Source organism: Sinocyclocheilus anshuiensis, unplaced genomic scaffold (assembly GCF_001515605.1).
Source record: "Sinocyclocheilus anshuiensis isolate Anshui unplaced genomic scaffold, SAMN03320099.WGS_v1.1 scaffold1422, whole genome shotgun sequence".
NCBI lineage: Eukaryota > Metazoa > Chordata > Actinopteri > Cypriniformes > Cyprinidae > Sinocyclocheilus > Sinocyclocheilus anshuiensis.
In genome coordinates, this window is record NW_015558633.1 from 186,777 (window position 1) to 202,759 (window position 15,983).

Here is a 15,983-nt window from a genome sequence, read left to right on the forward strand (position 1 = left end):
CAGTCAAATGTTTTTGAACAGTAAGATTCTCTTCTGCTCACCAAGCCTGCATTTATTTGATCCAAAGTACTGTCTTTTTTTAAACATCAGTTGCCCACTCGGTAAAAGTGCGTGTTGGTTCAGAGTTCAGTGTGTTTCTGCTTGACTGCAGGTTCATTGAGTGGGATGCAGACAGAGCTGAAAGGTCAGAGGTCGCGGTGAAGAAGGTCACACACTGTCTGGTCTGTCGACACCCTGGTCAGTATCAGTATGGTCTGATTCCTCGACACACTTACTGAGCTGAGACTCGTCAGTGTTTACTGAGCTCCTCTCGTGTCTCGTAGGCTCGGCTAAAGCGCACGAGCGCAGCGGCTGTGTGTTCTGTGAGAGCGAGCGCTTCTGTTCGCCGCAGGACTACGATTCCCAGTGTCCCTGTGAGTGGCACCGCACCGAGCGCACTCGCCAGGCGTCCTCCGTCGAAGCCAGCATCAAGAAGTACGTGAAAAAATACACATGTGCTGCAGGGGTGTGCGATATGGACAAAAAACAATATCTCGATATTTTCTGGGATTTTATCGATTGTGGAACCAGTTCACCAAATCAGACTGAAGCGTCTGAATCAGTTCACGGCTCGAGCGGCACAGAGCTCCATCAAAACTCACTTCAGACGCCTGACAGTCACTGCGACCAGAAACAAGCTGAAATACGGGCGAATCTGATCTTGTGATGAATGAACTGATTCAGCTGCAGTTCCTCCAACACTCACTGAGCTGAGGAAACAGTTTGACTCGGAAAGAAGACCGATGAGCCGCTGATATGTAAACAAACTAGTGAATTGAACCAGTTCACTGAAACAAACTGCCCAAAAGATCCAGTTCATGGAAAAGAATCGTTTTGAGTAACTTGTAGTTCTGTGCCACTCAAGTTGTGAACTGATTCAGATGCTTCAGTCTGAACTGGCTCCACAGTAGTTCACTAAAAAGAATCGGTTCAAAAGAGTGATTCGTTCGTGAACCGGACATCACTCTGGTTCGTTTGCCTGAGGCTCTGGATTACAGGTGATAATGCTGTAAATAATGTTCAGTTTCTTGCACAGACCGATCGTTTCTCTTCATAAGACCTCAATATATCGTCAGGAGCCACAGGGATTCATGTTGTGCTCCTTTATATGCTTTTTTTTATTCTCAAGTGACAGCAGCTGTTGACTCGCATTGTATGAATCACCAAGGACAGGTTTCAGCTAAAAAATCTTCTCTACTGTTCTACTGAAGAACAAAGGGGAGAGTAAATGAACAGCAAATGTTAATTTCTGGGTGAACTGTCCCTTTAAGAGTGTGTTTTCTGTGTCTGTAATGGTGTTTGCAGGAAGACGCTGGCGTGTGAGCAGTTCCCCTTTACTGAGGTGAGTATTATAGTCTGGTTTCTTCATGTAGGACATCAGGGCCCGTATTCACAAAACATTTTATCTTGCCACTAAGAGTTCTCCTAAATAGCAGTATAGCAGTTTTCTCTTCACACCTATTCACAGAGCTGCTGAGACAAACTTGTACTAAGCAATAGAGAGAAGTCTTAAGCTCAGAGTAAGGGGGTGGGGTTTACCTCATTGCTATGGGTGATGTCATCAAGCTTATTAACTATGCACACAGTGATTGGCTGATAGTCTGTCAGATTTATTCATGGGAATATTGTAGAGCATGATATTATGTTGCAATATTCAAATAAAGGTTTAAAAATAAAAATGTTAATTGCCACATTCAAATAAAGATGAAGAGTTTATTTGCAAAAACATAACTCCGTTTTTTTTTTTTTTTTTCAAAAGTCATGTTTTTTATTATGTTATCATGTTTTTATTGTGTTAGTTAGATGTATTTATTTTATTTTATTTTTTTACTTTAATCAAAATAACCCAACTGCAGTTTGATTGGAGATTAATTGGAATGCACAATGAAAAAACATGATTTATCTGTTTTTGCAAATGAACTCTTCAGATTTTAAAATGCAGACTAAGTGTCACTAATTAAACAAGTATGTGTTCAGTTAATTGTCAGCCTCTTACATGTGTGCTCCTCATAATTAGTGAATGTGCATATAAACAGCCTTTTAATAAACAGAGCAGAATAATCATGGCTGATAGTAAGACATGCAAACGTAAAACAGCTAAAAGAACAGCTGTTACTTCTTCAGCAGCTGCTTAATGAAATCAAGGATATAATCAAAGCAGAATCTGGAGTTAGGATAACCTCCAAAACCAAAGGCGATATCTTTTTAAAAGCTCATTATCGTCAGACGTTTCTAAGATGTTTCTGTTCTGAGGCAGATTGCAGGAAACAGCTATTTTAGGATAGTTTGTGGCTTAGGACTCCTCTTCACTGCTCCTAACCTTTCACAGATTTAGGACTGACACGCCCATTATTTTTAAGATTGTCTCCTAAATCGGCGAGTTGCGAGCTGCTTTTAGATGTTTTGTGAATACAGGCCCAGATTTCTTGCAACGCAGGATTAAATTTCCCAGTAAAACCCTGTAGTGGTCGGTAACTAGGGTTGGGTATCGATTGAAATTTATCAGTTCTGATTCTTAACAATTCCTAGTTTCGATTCCAATAAAGAAAAACATTCAGATGTCAAATATTTTTCTTCTGTGTTTTTAAGAAGCATTCTGTTGCAGCTGAATAACATTTAAAAAAATCTGCATCTTACTGAACACTTAGGCCTACAAGAGGAAGCTTTGCCTGTGGTTTTAACAAAAAATACCACATCAAAAACCACTACAATAATATAAATTTCACACATTAAATTGTTAAAGATAAGTACACTGCAAAAAATTATTTTCTGCCAATGCGGCAAGAAAAATAATCTTGTTTAGCCTTTGAATTAAGATTATTTTTCTTACCACATTGGCGGATATTTTTGCTTGTTTTAAGCAAAAACTAACGAAATTGTGATACTTTTTTTTTAGAAAACGAGATATACTCTTAGAGCAAACATTTAGGAGTCCTACATTTTTAAGATTGTCTCCTAAATCGGCGAGTTACGAGCTGCTTTGAGATGTTTTGTGAATGCGCACATTCAGACTGGTTTGCTGATGTTTCAGATCATCTGTGAGTTCTTGGTGCCGAAGGACAAACCCGTGCCGCCGTTCCGCCGGAGGAAACCCAACCTGCTGCTTCTGCAGGTACGGAGCGCTTCAGAGCGATTCTGAGGGTTTATATGAGCTGTTTTCTGAGGGACGTGTGTTGGTTTGTCAGACGTTTGCTCTGGAGAAGATGGACTGGCCCAAACACTACAGCAGCGAGAAGCTTCTGGTGCTCATGACCTACACTGAACTCATGAACCGCAAACACGGCCGAGACTCGCAGGCCCAGATCCAGCCCATCAGGTGACTGCACTCAAACACACTTCACCTGACATTACATACAATACTACATTTATCATTTTCTTTTAACTTGATGTGCTAAAATAACTGCAACTGAAATAAAAATTAATACAAACTATATAGACATATTTTAAAATGATTAATAATAATAATGGTAACAAACACAACAAAATTACTTTTCACACAGACATACACACACTCACTCACTCTCACACACACACACACACAAACACTCACTCACTCACTCTCTCTCTCTCTCACACACTCACTCACTCTCTCTCTCTCTCACACACTCACTCACTCTCTCTCTCTCTCACACACTCACTCACTCTCTCTCTCTCTCACACACTCACTCACTCTCTCTCTCTCTCACACACTCACTCACTCTCTCTCTCTCTCACACACTCACTCACTCTCTCTCTCTCTCACACACTCACTCACTCTCTCTCTCTCTCACACACTCACTCACTCTCTCTCTCTCTCACACACTCACTCACTCTCTCTCTCTCTCACACACTCACTCACTCTCTCTCTCTCTCACACACTCACTCACTCTCTCTCTCTCTCACACACTCACTCACTCTCTCTCTCTCTCACACACTCACTCACTCTCTCTCTCTCTCACACACTCACTCACTCTCTCTCTCTCTCACACACTCACTCACTCTCTCTCTCTCTCACACACTCACTCACTCTCTCTCTCTCTCACACACTCACTCACTCTCTCTCTCTCTCACACACTCACTCACTCTCTCTCTCTCTCACACACTCACTCACTCTCTCTCTCTCTCACACACTCACTCACTCTCTCTCTCTCTCACACACTCACTCACTCTCTCTCTCTCTCACACACTCACTCACTCTCTCTCTCTCTCACACACTCACTCACTCTCTCTCTCTCTCACACACTCACTCACTCTCTCTCTCTCTCACACACTCACTCACTCTCTCTCTCTCTCACACACTCACTCACTCTCTCTCTCTCTCACACACTCACTCACTCTCTCTCTCTCTCACACACTCACTCACTCTCTCTCTCTCTCACACACTCACTCACTCTCTCTCTCTCTCACACACTCACTCACTCTCTCTCTCTCTCACACACTCACTCACTCTCTCTCTCTCTCACACACTCACTCACTCTCTCTCTCTCTCACACACTCACTCACTCTCTCTCTCTCTCACACACTCACTCACTCTCTCTCTCTCTCACACACTCACTCACTCTCTCTCTCTCTCACACACTCACTCACTCTCTCTCTCTCTCACACACTCACTCACTCTCTCTCTCTCTCACACACTCACTCACTCTCTCTCTCTCTCACACACTCACTCACTCTCTCTCTCTCTCACACACTCACTCACTCTCTCTCTCTCTCACACACTCACTCACTCTCTCTCTCTCTCACACACTCACTCACTCTCTCTCTCTCTCACACACTCACTCACTCTCTCTCTCTCTCACACACTCACTCACTCTCTCTCTCTCTCACACACTCACTCACTCTCTCTCTCTCTCACACACTCACTCACTCTCTCTCTCTCTCACACACTCACTCACTCTCTCTCTCTCTCACACACTCACTCACTCTCTCTCTCTCTCACACACTCACTCACTCTCTCTCTCTCTCACACACTCACTCACTCTCTCTCTCTCTCACACACTCACTCACTCTCTCTCTCTCTCACACACTCACTCACTCTCTCTCTCTCTCACACACTCACTCACTCTCTCTCTCTCTCACACACTCACTCACTCTCTCTCTCTCTCACACACTCACTCACTCTCTCTCTCTCTCACACACTCACTCACTCTCTCTCTCTCTCACACACTCACTCACTCTCTCTCTCTCTCACACACTCACTCACTCTCTCTCTCTCTCACACACTCACTCACTCTCTCTCTCTCTCACACACTCACTCACTCTCTCTCTCTCTCACACACTCACTCACTCTCTCTCTCTCTCACACACTCACTCACTCTCTCTCTCTCTCACACACTCACTCACTCTCTCTCTCTCTCACACACTCACTCACTCTCTCTCTCTCTCACACACTCACTCACTCTCTCTCTCTCTCACACACTCACTCACTCTCTCTCTCTCTCACACACTCACTCACTCTCTCTCTCTCTCACACACTCACTCACTCTCTCTCTCTCTCACACACTCACTCACTCTCTCTCTCTCTCACACACTCACTCACTCTCTCTCTCTCTCACACACTCACTCACTCTCTCTCTCTCTCACACACTCACTCACTCTCTCTCTCTCTCACACACTCACTCACTCTCTCTCTCTCTCACACACTCACTCACTCTCTCTCTCTCTCACACACTCACTCACTCTCTCTCTCTCTCACACACTCACTCACTCTCTCTCTCTCTCACACACTCACTCACTCTCTCTCTCTCTCACACACTCACTCACTCTCTCTCTCTCTCACACACTCACTCACTCTCTCTCTCTCTCACACACTCACTCACTCTCTCTCTCTCTCACACACTCACTCACTCTCTCTCTCTCTCACACACTCACTCACTCTCTCTCTCTCTCACACACTCACTCACTCTCTCTCTCTCTCACACACTCACTCACTCTCTCTCTCTCTCACACACTCACTCACTCTCTCTCTCTCTCACACACTCACTCACTCTCTCTCTCTCTCACACACTCACTCACTCTCTCTCTCTCTCACACACTCACTCACTCTCTCTCTCTCTCACACACTCACTCACTCTCTCTCTCTCTCACACACTCACTCACTCTCTCTCTCTCTCACACACTCACTCACTCTCTCTCTCTCTCACACACTCACTCACTCTCTCTCTCTCTCACACACTCACTCACTCTCTCTCTCTCTCACACACTCACTCACTCTCTCTCTCTCTCACACACTCACTCACTCTCTCTCTCTCTCACACACTCACTCACTCTCTCTCTCTCTCACACACTCACTCACTCTCTCTCTCTCTCACACACTCACTCACTCTCTCTCTCTCTCACACACTCACTCACTCTCTCTCTCTCTCACACACTCACTCACTCTCTCTCTCTCTCACACACTCACTCACTCTCTCTCTCTCTCACACACTCACTCACTCTCTCTCTCTCTCACACACTCACTCACTCTCTCTCTCTCTCACACACTCACTCACTCTCTCTCTCTCTCACACACTCACTCACTCTCTCTCTCTCTCACACACTCACTCACTCTCTCTCTCTCTCACACACTCACTCACTCTCTCTCTCTCTCACACACTCACTCACTCTCTCTCTCTCTCACACACTCACTCACTCTCTCTCTCTCTCACACACTCACTCACTCTCTCTCTCTCTCACACACTCACTCACTCTCTCTCTCTCTCACACACTCACTCACTCTCTCTCTCTCTCACACACTCACTCACTCTCTCTCTCTCTCACACACTCACTCACTCTCTCTCTCTCTCACACACTCACTCACTCTCTCTCTCTCTCACACACTCACTCACTCTCTCTCTCTCTCACACACTCACTCACTCTCTCTCTCTCTCACACACTCACTCACTCTCTCTCTCTCTCACACACTCACTCACTCTCTCTCTCTCTCACACACTCACTCACTCTCTCTCTCTCTCACACACTCACTCACTCTCTCTCTCTCTCACACACTCACTCACTCTCTCTCTCTCTCACACACTCACTCACTCTCTCTCTCTCTCACACACTCACTCACTCTCTCTCTCTCTCACACACTCACTCACTCTCTCTCTCTCTCACACACTCACTCACTCTCTCTCTCTCTCACACACTCACTCACTCTCTCTCTCTCTCACACACTCACTCACTCTCTCTCTCTCTCACACACTCACTCACTCTCTCTCTCTCTCACACACTCACTCACTCTCTCTCTCTCTCACACACTCACTCACTCTCTCTCTCTCTCACACACTCACTCACTCTCTCTCTCTCTCACACACTCACTCACTCTCTCTCTCTCTCACACACTCACTCACTCTCTCTCTCTCTCACACACTCACTCACTCTCTCTCTCTCTCACACACTCACTCACTCTCTCTCTCTCTCACACACTCACTCACTCTCTCTCTCTCTCACACACTCACTCACTCTCTCTCTCTCTCACACACTCACTCACTCTCTCTCTCTCTCACACACTCACTCACTCTCTCTCTCTCTCACACACTCACTCACTCACACTCACACACTCTCTCTCTCTCTCACACACACACACACACAGCTGTTCAAAAGTTTGGGATCAGTAAGATTTTTAATGTTTTTTAAAGTAATCTCTAATGTTCATCAAAACTGCTATTATTTTTCATGAAAAATACAGAACTGTGGAATATTATTCTAGTGTAAAACAGCTGTTTTCCATGTGAATATCTGTTAAACTGTAATGTATTCCAGTGATGCGCAGCTGTATTTTCAGCATCATTACTCCAGTCTTCAGTGTCACATGATCTTCAGAAATCATTCTAATATGCTAAAATAAATCTTTTTTTAACTGTATACACTACTGTTCAAAAGTTTGGGGTCTGTAATTGTTTTTCTTTCTTCTTTTTAAAGAATTTTGTGCTTTTTGTATTTATCAAAGATGTGACAGTAAAGACATTTATAATGTTAGAAAAGATTTCTATTTTAAATAAATGCTGTTCTTTTTTCTTTTGAATTCATCTGTGAATCCTGAAAAATAAAATGTATGACGGCTTCCACAAAAATATAATCAGAAATCAGAAATGAGCAGCAAATCAGCATATTAGCATCACAGAAATACATTACAGTTTAACAGATATTCACACAGAAAAGAGTTATTTTAGATTAAAATAATATTTCAAAATTTTTACGTTTTTTATGTATTTTTGATCAAACAAATGCATCCTTGATGAGCATAAAAGGCTTTTTTTTTAGGCTATCTTATTGATCCCAAACTTTTGAATGGCAGTGTGTGTATATAGAATAGAATAGAATAGAATATTTAATATAATATATTTTTATCTGCATTTTTTATTTTATTTTAATGAAATGTTTTACATCTTTTTTTCTGTTAATATGTTTATATCTTGTGTTCCGTTTTACTTTGTCTATAGTGAATATATATTTTCGTTCTTAAATATTTTCTAGGCTAAAATGCTCTTTTTCTGTGAAAATGTTTATGTCTCCTCCGAACAGAATATATAAACGGCGTGTTAGGAGCGGCGTCTCCTGCTTCGAGGTCGTCTGGAAGAAACCAGGTGACAATCTTTTAATGCATCAGCAGATACGGTTGAGTTCTTCTGTGTTGTGTGGATGAGTGACAGCTTGTTAGTGTGTTGTTGTGAGCTGGGATCAGCAGGGGTCAGGGGTCACAGGTGACAGAACACATGTGTCACTCTCAGGTGCTAAAAGAGCTTCCTGTAGACACTGTGAGCCTCGCCGATCCACACTCACACAGCCGTAAAACCTTTATTACAGCGCTTTACACGGCTTTTACTCTCGCTTCAGCTTTAAAGCGGCATCATATAATAACAGGCCTTCAAAGAAATCAAGGAATGTTATGTTTCAAGGCCTGGAACGCTCATAGAAATGAGTGAAATATTTGTCAAACTTTCTTTGTCTATAGAGAATGTACGATTTTCGCTCTTAAATATTTTACGTTAAATTCAGCACTTTTTCAGTGTCGAGTAAAGCGTGCAGTCTGTCCATTAAGAGACATTTAGTGAGTGGAATCATTTAAATGATTAATTTGATCAGTTTGAGGCAGATATATGAAGCGAAGTGAAGCGTCACTGGTTCAGAAGTGAGATGATGGTGGGGTTGGTTTCAGCTCACACACACACACACACACACACACACACACACACACACACACACACTCACTCACACTCACACACTCTCTCTCTCTCTCACACACACACACACACAGCTGTTCAAAAGTTTGGGATCAGTAAGATTTTTAATGTTTTTTAAAGTAATCTCTAATGTTCATCAAAACTGCTATTATTTTTCATGAAAAATACAGAACTGTGGAATATTATTCTAGTGTAAAACAGCTGTTTTCCATGTGAATATCTGTTAAACTGTAATGTATTCCAGTGATGCGCAGCTGTATTTTCAGCATCATTACTCCAGTCTTCAGTGTCACATGATCTTCAGAAATCATTCTAATATGCTAAAATAAATCTTTTTTTAACTGTATACACTACTGTTCAAAAGTTTGGGGTCTGTAATTGTTTTTCTTTCTTCTTTTTAAAGAATTTTGTGCTTTTTGTATTTATCAAAGATGTGACAGTAAAGACATTTATAATGTTAGAAAAGATTTCTATTTTAAATAAATGCTGTTCTTTTGAACTTTCTATTCATCTGTGAATCCTGAAAAATAAAATGTATGACGGCTTCCACAAAAATATAATCAGAAATGTTTCTTGAGCAGCAAATCAGCATATTAGCATCACAGAAATACATTACAGTTTAACAGATATTCACACAGAAAAGAGTTATTTTAGATTAAAATAATATTTCAAAATTTTTACGTTTTTTATGTATTTTTGATCAAACAAATGCATCCTTGATGAGCATAAAAGGCTTTTTTTTTAGGCTATCTTATTGATCCCAAACTTTTGAATGGCAGTGTGTGTATATAGAATAGAATAGAATAGAATATTTAATATAATATATTTTTATCTGCATTTTTTATTTTATTTTAATGAAATGTTTTACATCTTTTTTTCTGTTAATATGTTTATATCTTGTGTTCCGTTTTACTTTGTCTATAGTGAATATATATTTTCGTTCTTAAATATTTTCTAGGCTAAAATGCTCTTTTTCTGTGAAAATGTTTATGTCTCCTCCGAACAGAATATATAAACGGCGTGTTAGGAGCGGCGTCTCCTGCTTCGAGGTCGTCTGGAAGAAACCAGGTGACAATCTTTTAATGCATCAGCAGATACGGTTGAGTTCTTCTGTGTTGTGTGGATGAGTGACAGCTTGTTAGTGTGTTGTTGTGAGCTGGGATCAGCAGGGGTCAGGGGTCACAGGTGACAGAACACATGTGTCACTCTCAGGTGCTAAAAGAGCTTCCTGTAGACACTGTGAGCCTCGCCGATCCACACTCACACAGCCGTAAAACCTTTATTACAGCGCTTTACACGGCTTTTACTCTCGCTTCAGCTTTAAAGCGGCATCATATAATAACAGGCCTTCAAAGAAATCAAGGAATGTTATGTTTCAAGGCCTGGAACGCTCATAGAAATGAGTGAAATATTTGTCAAACTTTCTTTGTCTATAGAGAATGTACGATTTTCGCTCTTAAATATTTTACGTTAAATTCAGCACTTTTTCAGTGTCGAGTAAAGCGTGCAGTCTGTCCATTAAGAGACATTTAGTGAGTGGAATCATTTAAATGATTAATTTGATCAGTTTGAGGCAGATATATGAAGCGAAGTGAAGCGTCACTGGTTCAGCAGTGAGATGATGGTGGTGTTGGTTTCAGCTCATGTTTGAGTGCTGATTGTGTGGCGTGTCAGATCACTATGTGTTCGCTGAGGGCCGCGAGGAGCAGACGGAGGTGCACACGCTGGAGGAGGAGTCTCTCTTCAGCCTGGCGTTTCCCGGGATCGTGCAGGACTTCCAGCGGGAGCGAGCCGGCGCTCAGGAGAACAACACCAAGAGTACGTGCATCATTCATTCATTCATTCATTCAGAGCAGGTGAGCCGGTGAAGGACAGACGCTGATAAAAAAAAAAAGACTAAAAAAATGTAATTTCAAAAGTAAATAGAATGCATACAAATACAAATAATTCAAAATATTAATAAATACTATAATAGTATATTAATGATACTAAAATAACACTGGTTGACAGTTGTGGCAAAAATGTGATTATTGTAATGCACTTACAATGCAAGTAAATGTTAAAAAATAAACATTTAAAAGACAAGGGACTAGTAATGATTTTCTGTGTTAATGCCACCAAATAAAATTTGTGTTTGAAGTCAACATAAAACGAAAACTGCGACCTAATTTTCTATATCCAAATGAAACAATTTATCAAACACGAATAAACTGTGAGCCGGTACTTTTTTCCTCCGGATATTAATGAGATTGTATAACGTGGGCGATGCAAAAAAATAAATGGAAAGAGTTCTGAATGCAAGTTTTATGAAGGAACATATGTGCGCAGATAAATCATTTATAATCAACACCACAATATTCTTTAAAATATCAATATTGTCAGCTTTGATTTCATGCTGAATTTACATTTTCCAATGTGTTTATTGAAGGGTGAAGAACCACTAAAATGTCAGCATTGTAGCTCTAAGTTATCTGTAAAACACGTTTTTAATGTCATGAGATGAATATTTGTATTAGGACAAACTTTGAAGGACTTATTTTATAAGATGGCCCTAGAATAACTTTTACAATTATAAAACAGATAGTTCCGGTGCTTGATTCTGATTGGCTGAGCCGCGTTCGAAGCTGTTGTAAATGACTCTACAAAGTAACACACACCTTTGTTTACGTTTGTCTGTTGCTAGGCAACCACTTTGTAGCAACCACAACTGTTTCTGAGGAGCTACATTGCTTGGTGGAAGAATACTGTTTTTATTAATATCATTACACTTTATTTGCTCTGTTTTATTTTGTGAAACCTTACTACATATATGGAATAACCATTTTATAAAAGCAATAAGCCCCGTGAAGCTGTGCTTTACAGTGAATTTATAACAGCTAAGAGGGTTTTAGGCACTCTGCTTTGCGTAACAACGCCCCTTAGCTGTTATAAATTCACTGTAAACCACGCCTTCACGGGGCTTATTGCTTTATTTGATCACAAGTACACTTTAGAAGAGTTGTGTATACAAAATTGTTCTTCTGAGTAGAATTGTATTTTATGTTTTTACATTTTTATATAATATATTTAATATTTTATTTTCATTTTTTAAATTATTATTTGTGTCTCAATCGTTGCAGAAAGGAAGCCGAAAGCGAGGAAAGAGAAGCCGGCCGATTCCCATGATGCCGTGTCGGATCTCTTTGCTCAGATGTCTCTGCAGACGGACGCGGATCCAGACTCTGGATCTACCCAGAATCCTCCACAGCCTCCTCCTTCCCAGAATTCCCTGTCAGAGTCGGCTCTGATTGGCCAGCTGCATCTCAGCAGTATAGACTGGGACTCTTCGTCGTTCACCGCCTCGCCGTCCCAGAAGCCTCAGAGCGACAGAACTGACCTGAGACCTGCGGAAGACACAACCTGTTCTCTTAAAGAGCGAATAATCATGAAACACACCCAGAAACAGCAGCTGAAGAGTCCAGAATCGGAAGAAGACGGCTGCCGTTCAATCCCAGCTAATGCTCGCAAGACCAAAACAAGTACAGATCCCACCGTTAAAACCAGAAGCCCTCTCAGGCCTCTGAAGAGCGTCTCGGGACGCAGAAACCCTTCTGAGAACTGCAAGAGCGTGTGTAAGACGAGAGCCGTCAGTGACGACAGCGACGCAGAGAACCGACCCGGATCACACGAGCCCAGAAACAGAGCCAGGGTCCCGCTCCGGACGCAGAAATCAGCCGAGAGCCAGCAGACGAGCGTTAAAGCTGCTGAAGCACCAGAGAGAGAGTCTCACGCTGCCATACTCATCCAGGTGCATCATGAGGACGCTTCGCCGGACAGTCCTCGACCGCTGGCTGAGAGACTCAAGATGAGGTTTGGAAAGTGAACGGAGCGGAAGCTTGTTTGTTTGTTTGAGAGAGTCATGTTTGGAATTTAAATTTGCTAATAAATTTATACACAATTTGTCTTTTTATATGCAGTTTTTGTCAAATACCTTTATAAATATATATATAGAGAGAGCAATGATATGCAAGTGCTATGACGAGTCTCAGTCTAACGCAGCATACGTAGCAAGGTTTTTTTATTTTTATTATACAACAGATAAAAAGAAAACAGATAGGTAGAACAGAATTAGAATAGAGAATCCTAGAGTTAGAGGGTCAAATAAAGATGGAAGAGATGTGTTTTTAGCCATTTCTTGAAGATGATATTTACATGTATATACATTTATGTATTTCATATTATATATAAATAGATTTAATATATAAACACAATATATTTTTCTTGTATACATGCATGTGTGTGTATCTATATATACATAATAAATATACAGTACACACACTTATATTATGTAAACAAAAACGTATTTTGAATGCGATTGTTTGAAAGCACTTATATATATTTAATTTTAAGTTTTTACGATCTTTACAAATATTTATTTTACCTGTGTACATTATTTTCTTTTCTTCATATATGAAAATAATTTATTAAAAACAAATGTACAGTATAATTTTAGTAGATTATCTGTAATCCCAATGAAAATAGACATGCATCATCACAATAAGCACAGCGTTATTAAAAAGCAGTTAAAGAATCAAACTTCCTCTTGCGCTGAAAGAAGCCGTCAGAATAACATCAGGATCAAAGTAACGGTCTGCTCCTAATAAGGACATAAACACCTGCACTTCCTGTCAGGCCTTGATCCTGAGTGACAGGTGTCACACCTTCCCAGACAGCTGCGCTCACACTTCTGTCCTCTGCAGGGACATTTGCAAAGAAAAACACGCTTTTAGAAATCATATCTGTTTATGAATAGCTTTAAACTCTTGACTTTTTTTATTGTCTCTCTCATGACTCCAAATAGTGTTGAAATTTGCCATAATTTAAAATCCTAAACCTCTATAATAAATTCTTCTTTGCACTTATTTTTGCATGAAGAACACTAATAATTATTTTCCATAATAATCCATATGGAAATGAAAACATCTGTCAATTACTTTTAGGAATGTCTCTGAGAGTAGGTTTTGTAGAAAGCTTTTTTTGTAGAAAGATTTTTAAAACATTTTTCTTAAACAGGCGTTAAGGGAACATTCCATTTTGTCATTTAGAAAAAATATGGGAATGTTACTTTTGAACGTTGTCTGGAAGTTCTGAAACATTTAAAAACATAGTAACATTAAAAAAAATGTCCACGTTTTAGAACAAAAGTTCCATAAACGATGTATAAATAATGTTTTCGTGCTAACGTTTTGAGAACATTATTAAAGAGCAGATAACTTTGAATGAACGTTCCATTAATGTTGCTGAAGAACGTTTGTTGATAGCTGTGAGAGAACGTTCTGTTAGCTGGGAATCAAGGCCAGATTATTCCTGAACAGAATAAAGGTTTGAATGCGTTTTTTAGGTAAAAGTGCGGTCCTTATTAAACAAGCAGCGCATAGTTTGATGTTAATTGCGAGACGCCTCGTGTGAAGCTCGTCTGATCGCGTCAGTGCGCTAATTGTCGTCGCGTCGACTTAAAGAGTCATTTCCCACAAAAGGGAATCTAATTATTTTCTTTTCTCTTGCACGTTATCCGCCAGCGTCGCCTTGTTCGCACGTGGGTGGCAAGCGCGCGGTCGCCTCTTTGAACTCCGCGCTCGTGAAGTAGCTATAAAAGCGGCGAAGATTGGCTTTTGCGCATTTTCTCGCGGATATGGCGCAGATCGACGTCGACGCGTTCACTTCCCAGGTTTTGTCCCAGTGGGACTGGAGCGGAGAGGACAGGGCGTTTGGAGACGCCTCGTCGCCGGAGTCCGGGCGCAGAGACGAGCAGCAGAAGCCCAAAGTGAAGATGAGCGTGAAGAGGAGGATGAAGGCCAGCGAGCGCGAGAAGCTGCGCATGCGCAGTCTGGCGGAGGCGCTGCATCAGCTCCGCGAGTATCTTCCGCCGGTGTACAGCCGCAGAGCGCAGCCGCTCACCAAGATCCAGACCCTCAAATACACCATCCAGTACATCAAAGAGCTCTCCAGCGTCCTCGAGCAGCACAGCGTTCCCATTCAGCTCTGAAAGCGCCGCTGCTCTGGGAACGTTTGGAAACGTTGTATCATTTTGTAACATTGCGGGAATGTGACTTCCGGAGTTCGGAAGCGTTTGATGAGCGTCCAGCGTCTCTGAGAACGCTCCCCAGCTGCTGCTGTTGTACAGATTCATATTTGTCTGTGTTTGTTTGTTCATCCACTCATGATTTTACTCGGATGTAAATATTTCTTGCTGATGCTTGAGTGGAGTGTCGGTGTCTAATATTAAGACTAGTGTCTTTTAAACTGGAATCGCTGAATAAACGATTGGTTCGTGTTGATATAATCTGGTCTTTGTATTTTGTGTCAAGATTGTTTCTGGAGCGCAGAAACGCTTTATTCAGGTAACAGAGTTGGATTATACAAACGTTGTGAGAACATTGATCTAACGTGTCTAAAACGTTTAAATGTCCAATTTTCTTAATAGCGTTATTTAAAGGTTACAAAAACATTTCTTACAACTTTCTAATATGTACACCCAAAATATGTCTATTTGTAGCATTCTAAGAACGTTAAAAATGTCCAGTTTTCTTGTTGTGGTTAAAAAGTTATTTAAAGGTTGCAAAAATGTATCTTCGAACGTTCAGGTACAAACAACATCATCAGGACATTTCGAGAATGTTGACGTTTTCTCTCAGCGTTATGAGAAGAGAAGGCAGGCTATATCCAATATTAATAAAGTTACAAGAACATTCCATAAACGTTACTTTAAGAACGTTTTGTTGTGGCGTTTATATCACTTTTTAAAACGTTAGTAAAAGTTGT

At 41.0% G+C, this 15,983-nt stretch overlaps 2 protein-coding genes across 2 annotated transcripts in view; both read left to right on the forward strand.

Moving 5' to 3' along the window:
- Window positions 1-13,137, forward strand: part of gen1 (GEN1 Holliday junction 5' flap endonuclease) — a 17,736-nt gene extending 4,599 nt beyond the window's left edge. Inside the window, exons 7-14 of the mRNA XM_016476883.1 lie at window positions 152-237; window positions 324-474; window positions 1,345-1,381; window positions 3,071-3,151; window positions 3,225-3,355; window positions 8,524-8,585; window positions 10,857-11,000; window positions 12,302-13,137. Of these exons, the coding sequence (XP_016332369.1) occupies window positions 152-237; window positions 324-474; window positions 1,345-1,381; window positions 3,071-3,151; window positions 3,225-3,355; window positions 8,524-8,585; window positions 10,857-11,000; window positions 12,302-13,044 (1,435 nt within the window). The 3' untranslated portion in view covers window positions 13,045-13,137. The remainder of the gene's footprint in view (window positions 1-151; window positions 238-323; window positions 475-1,344; window positions 1,382-3,070; window positions 3,152-3,224; window positions 3,356-8,523; window positions 8,586-10,856; window positions 11,001-12,301) is intronic.
- A 1,383-nt stretch (window positions 13,138-14,520) lies between these two features.
- msgn1 (mesogenin 1) lies at window positions 14,521-15,501 on the forward strand. Its single transcript, XM_016476870.1, has one exon. It carries the CDS (start codon window positions 14,854-14,856, stop codon window positions 15,205-15,207), a length of 354 nt encoding a protein of 117 aa, XP_016332356.1. The 5' UTR covers window positions 14,521-14,853; the 3' UTR covers window positions 15,208-15,501.
- The last annotated feature ends 482 nt before the right edge of the window (window positions 15,502-15,983 follow it).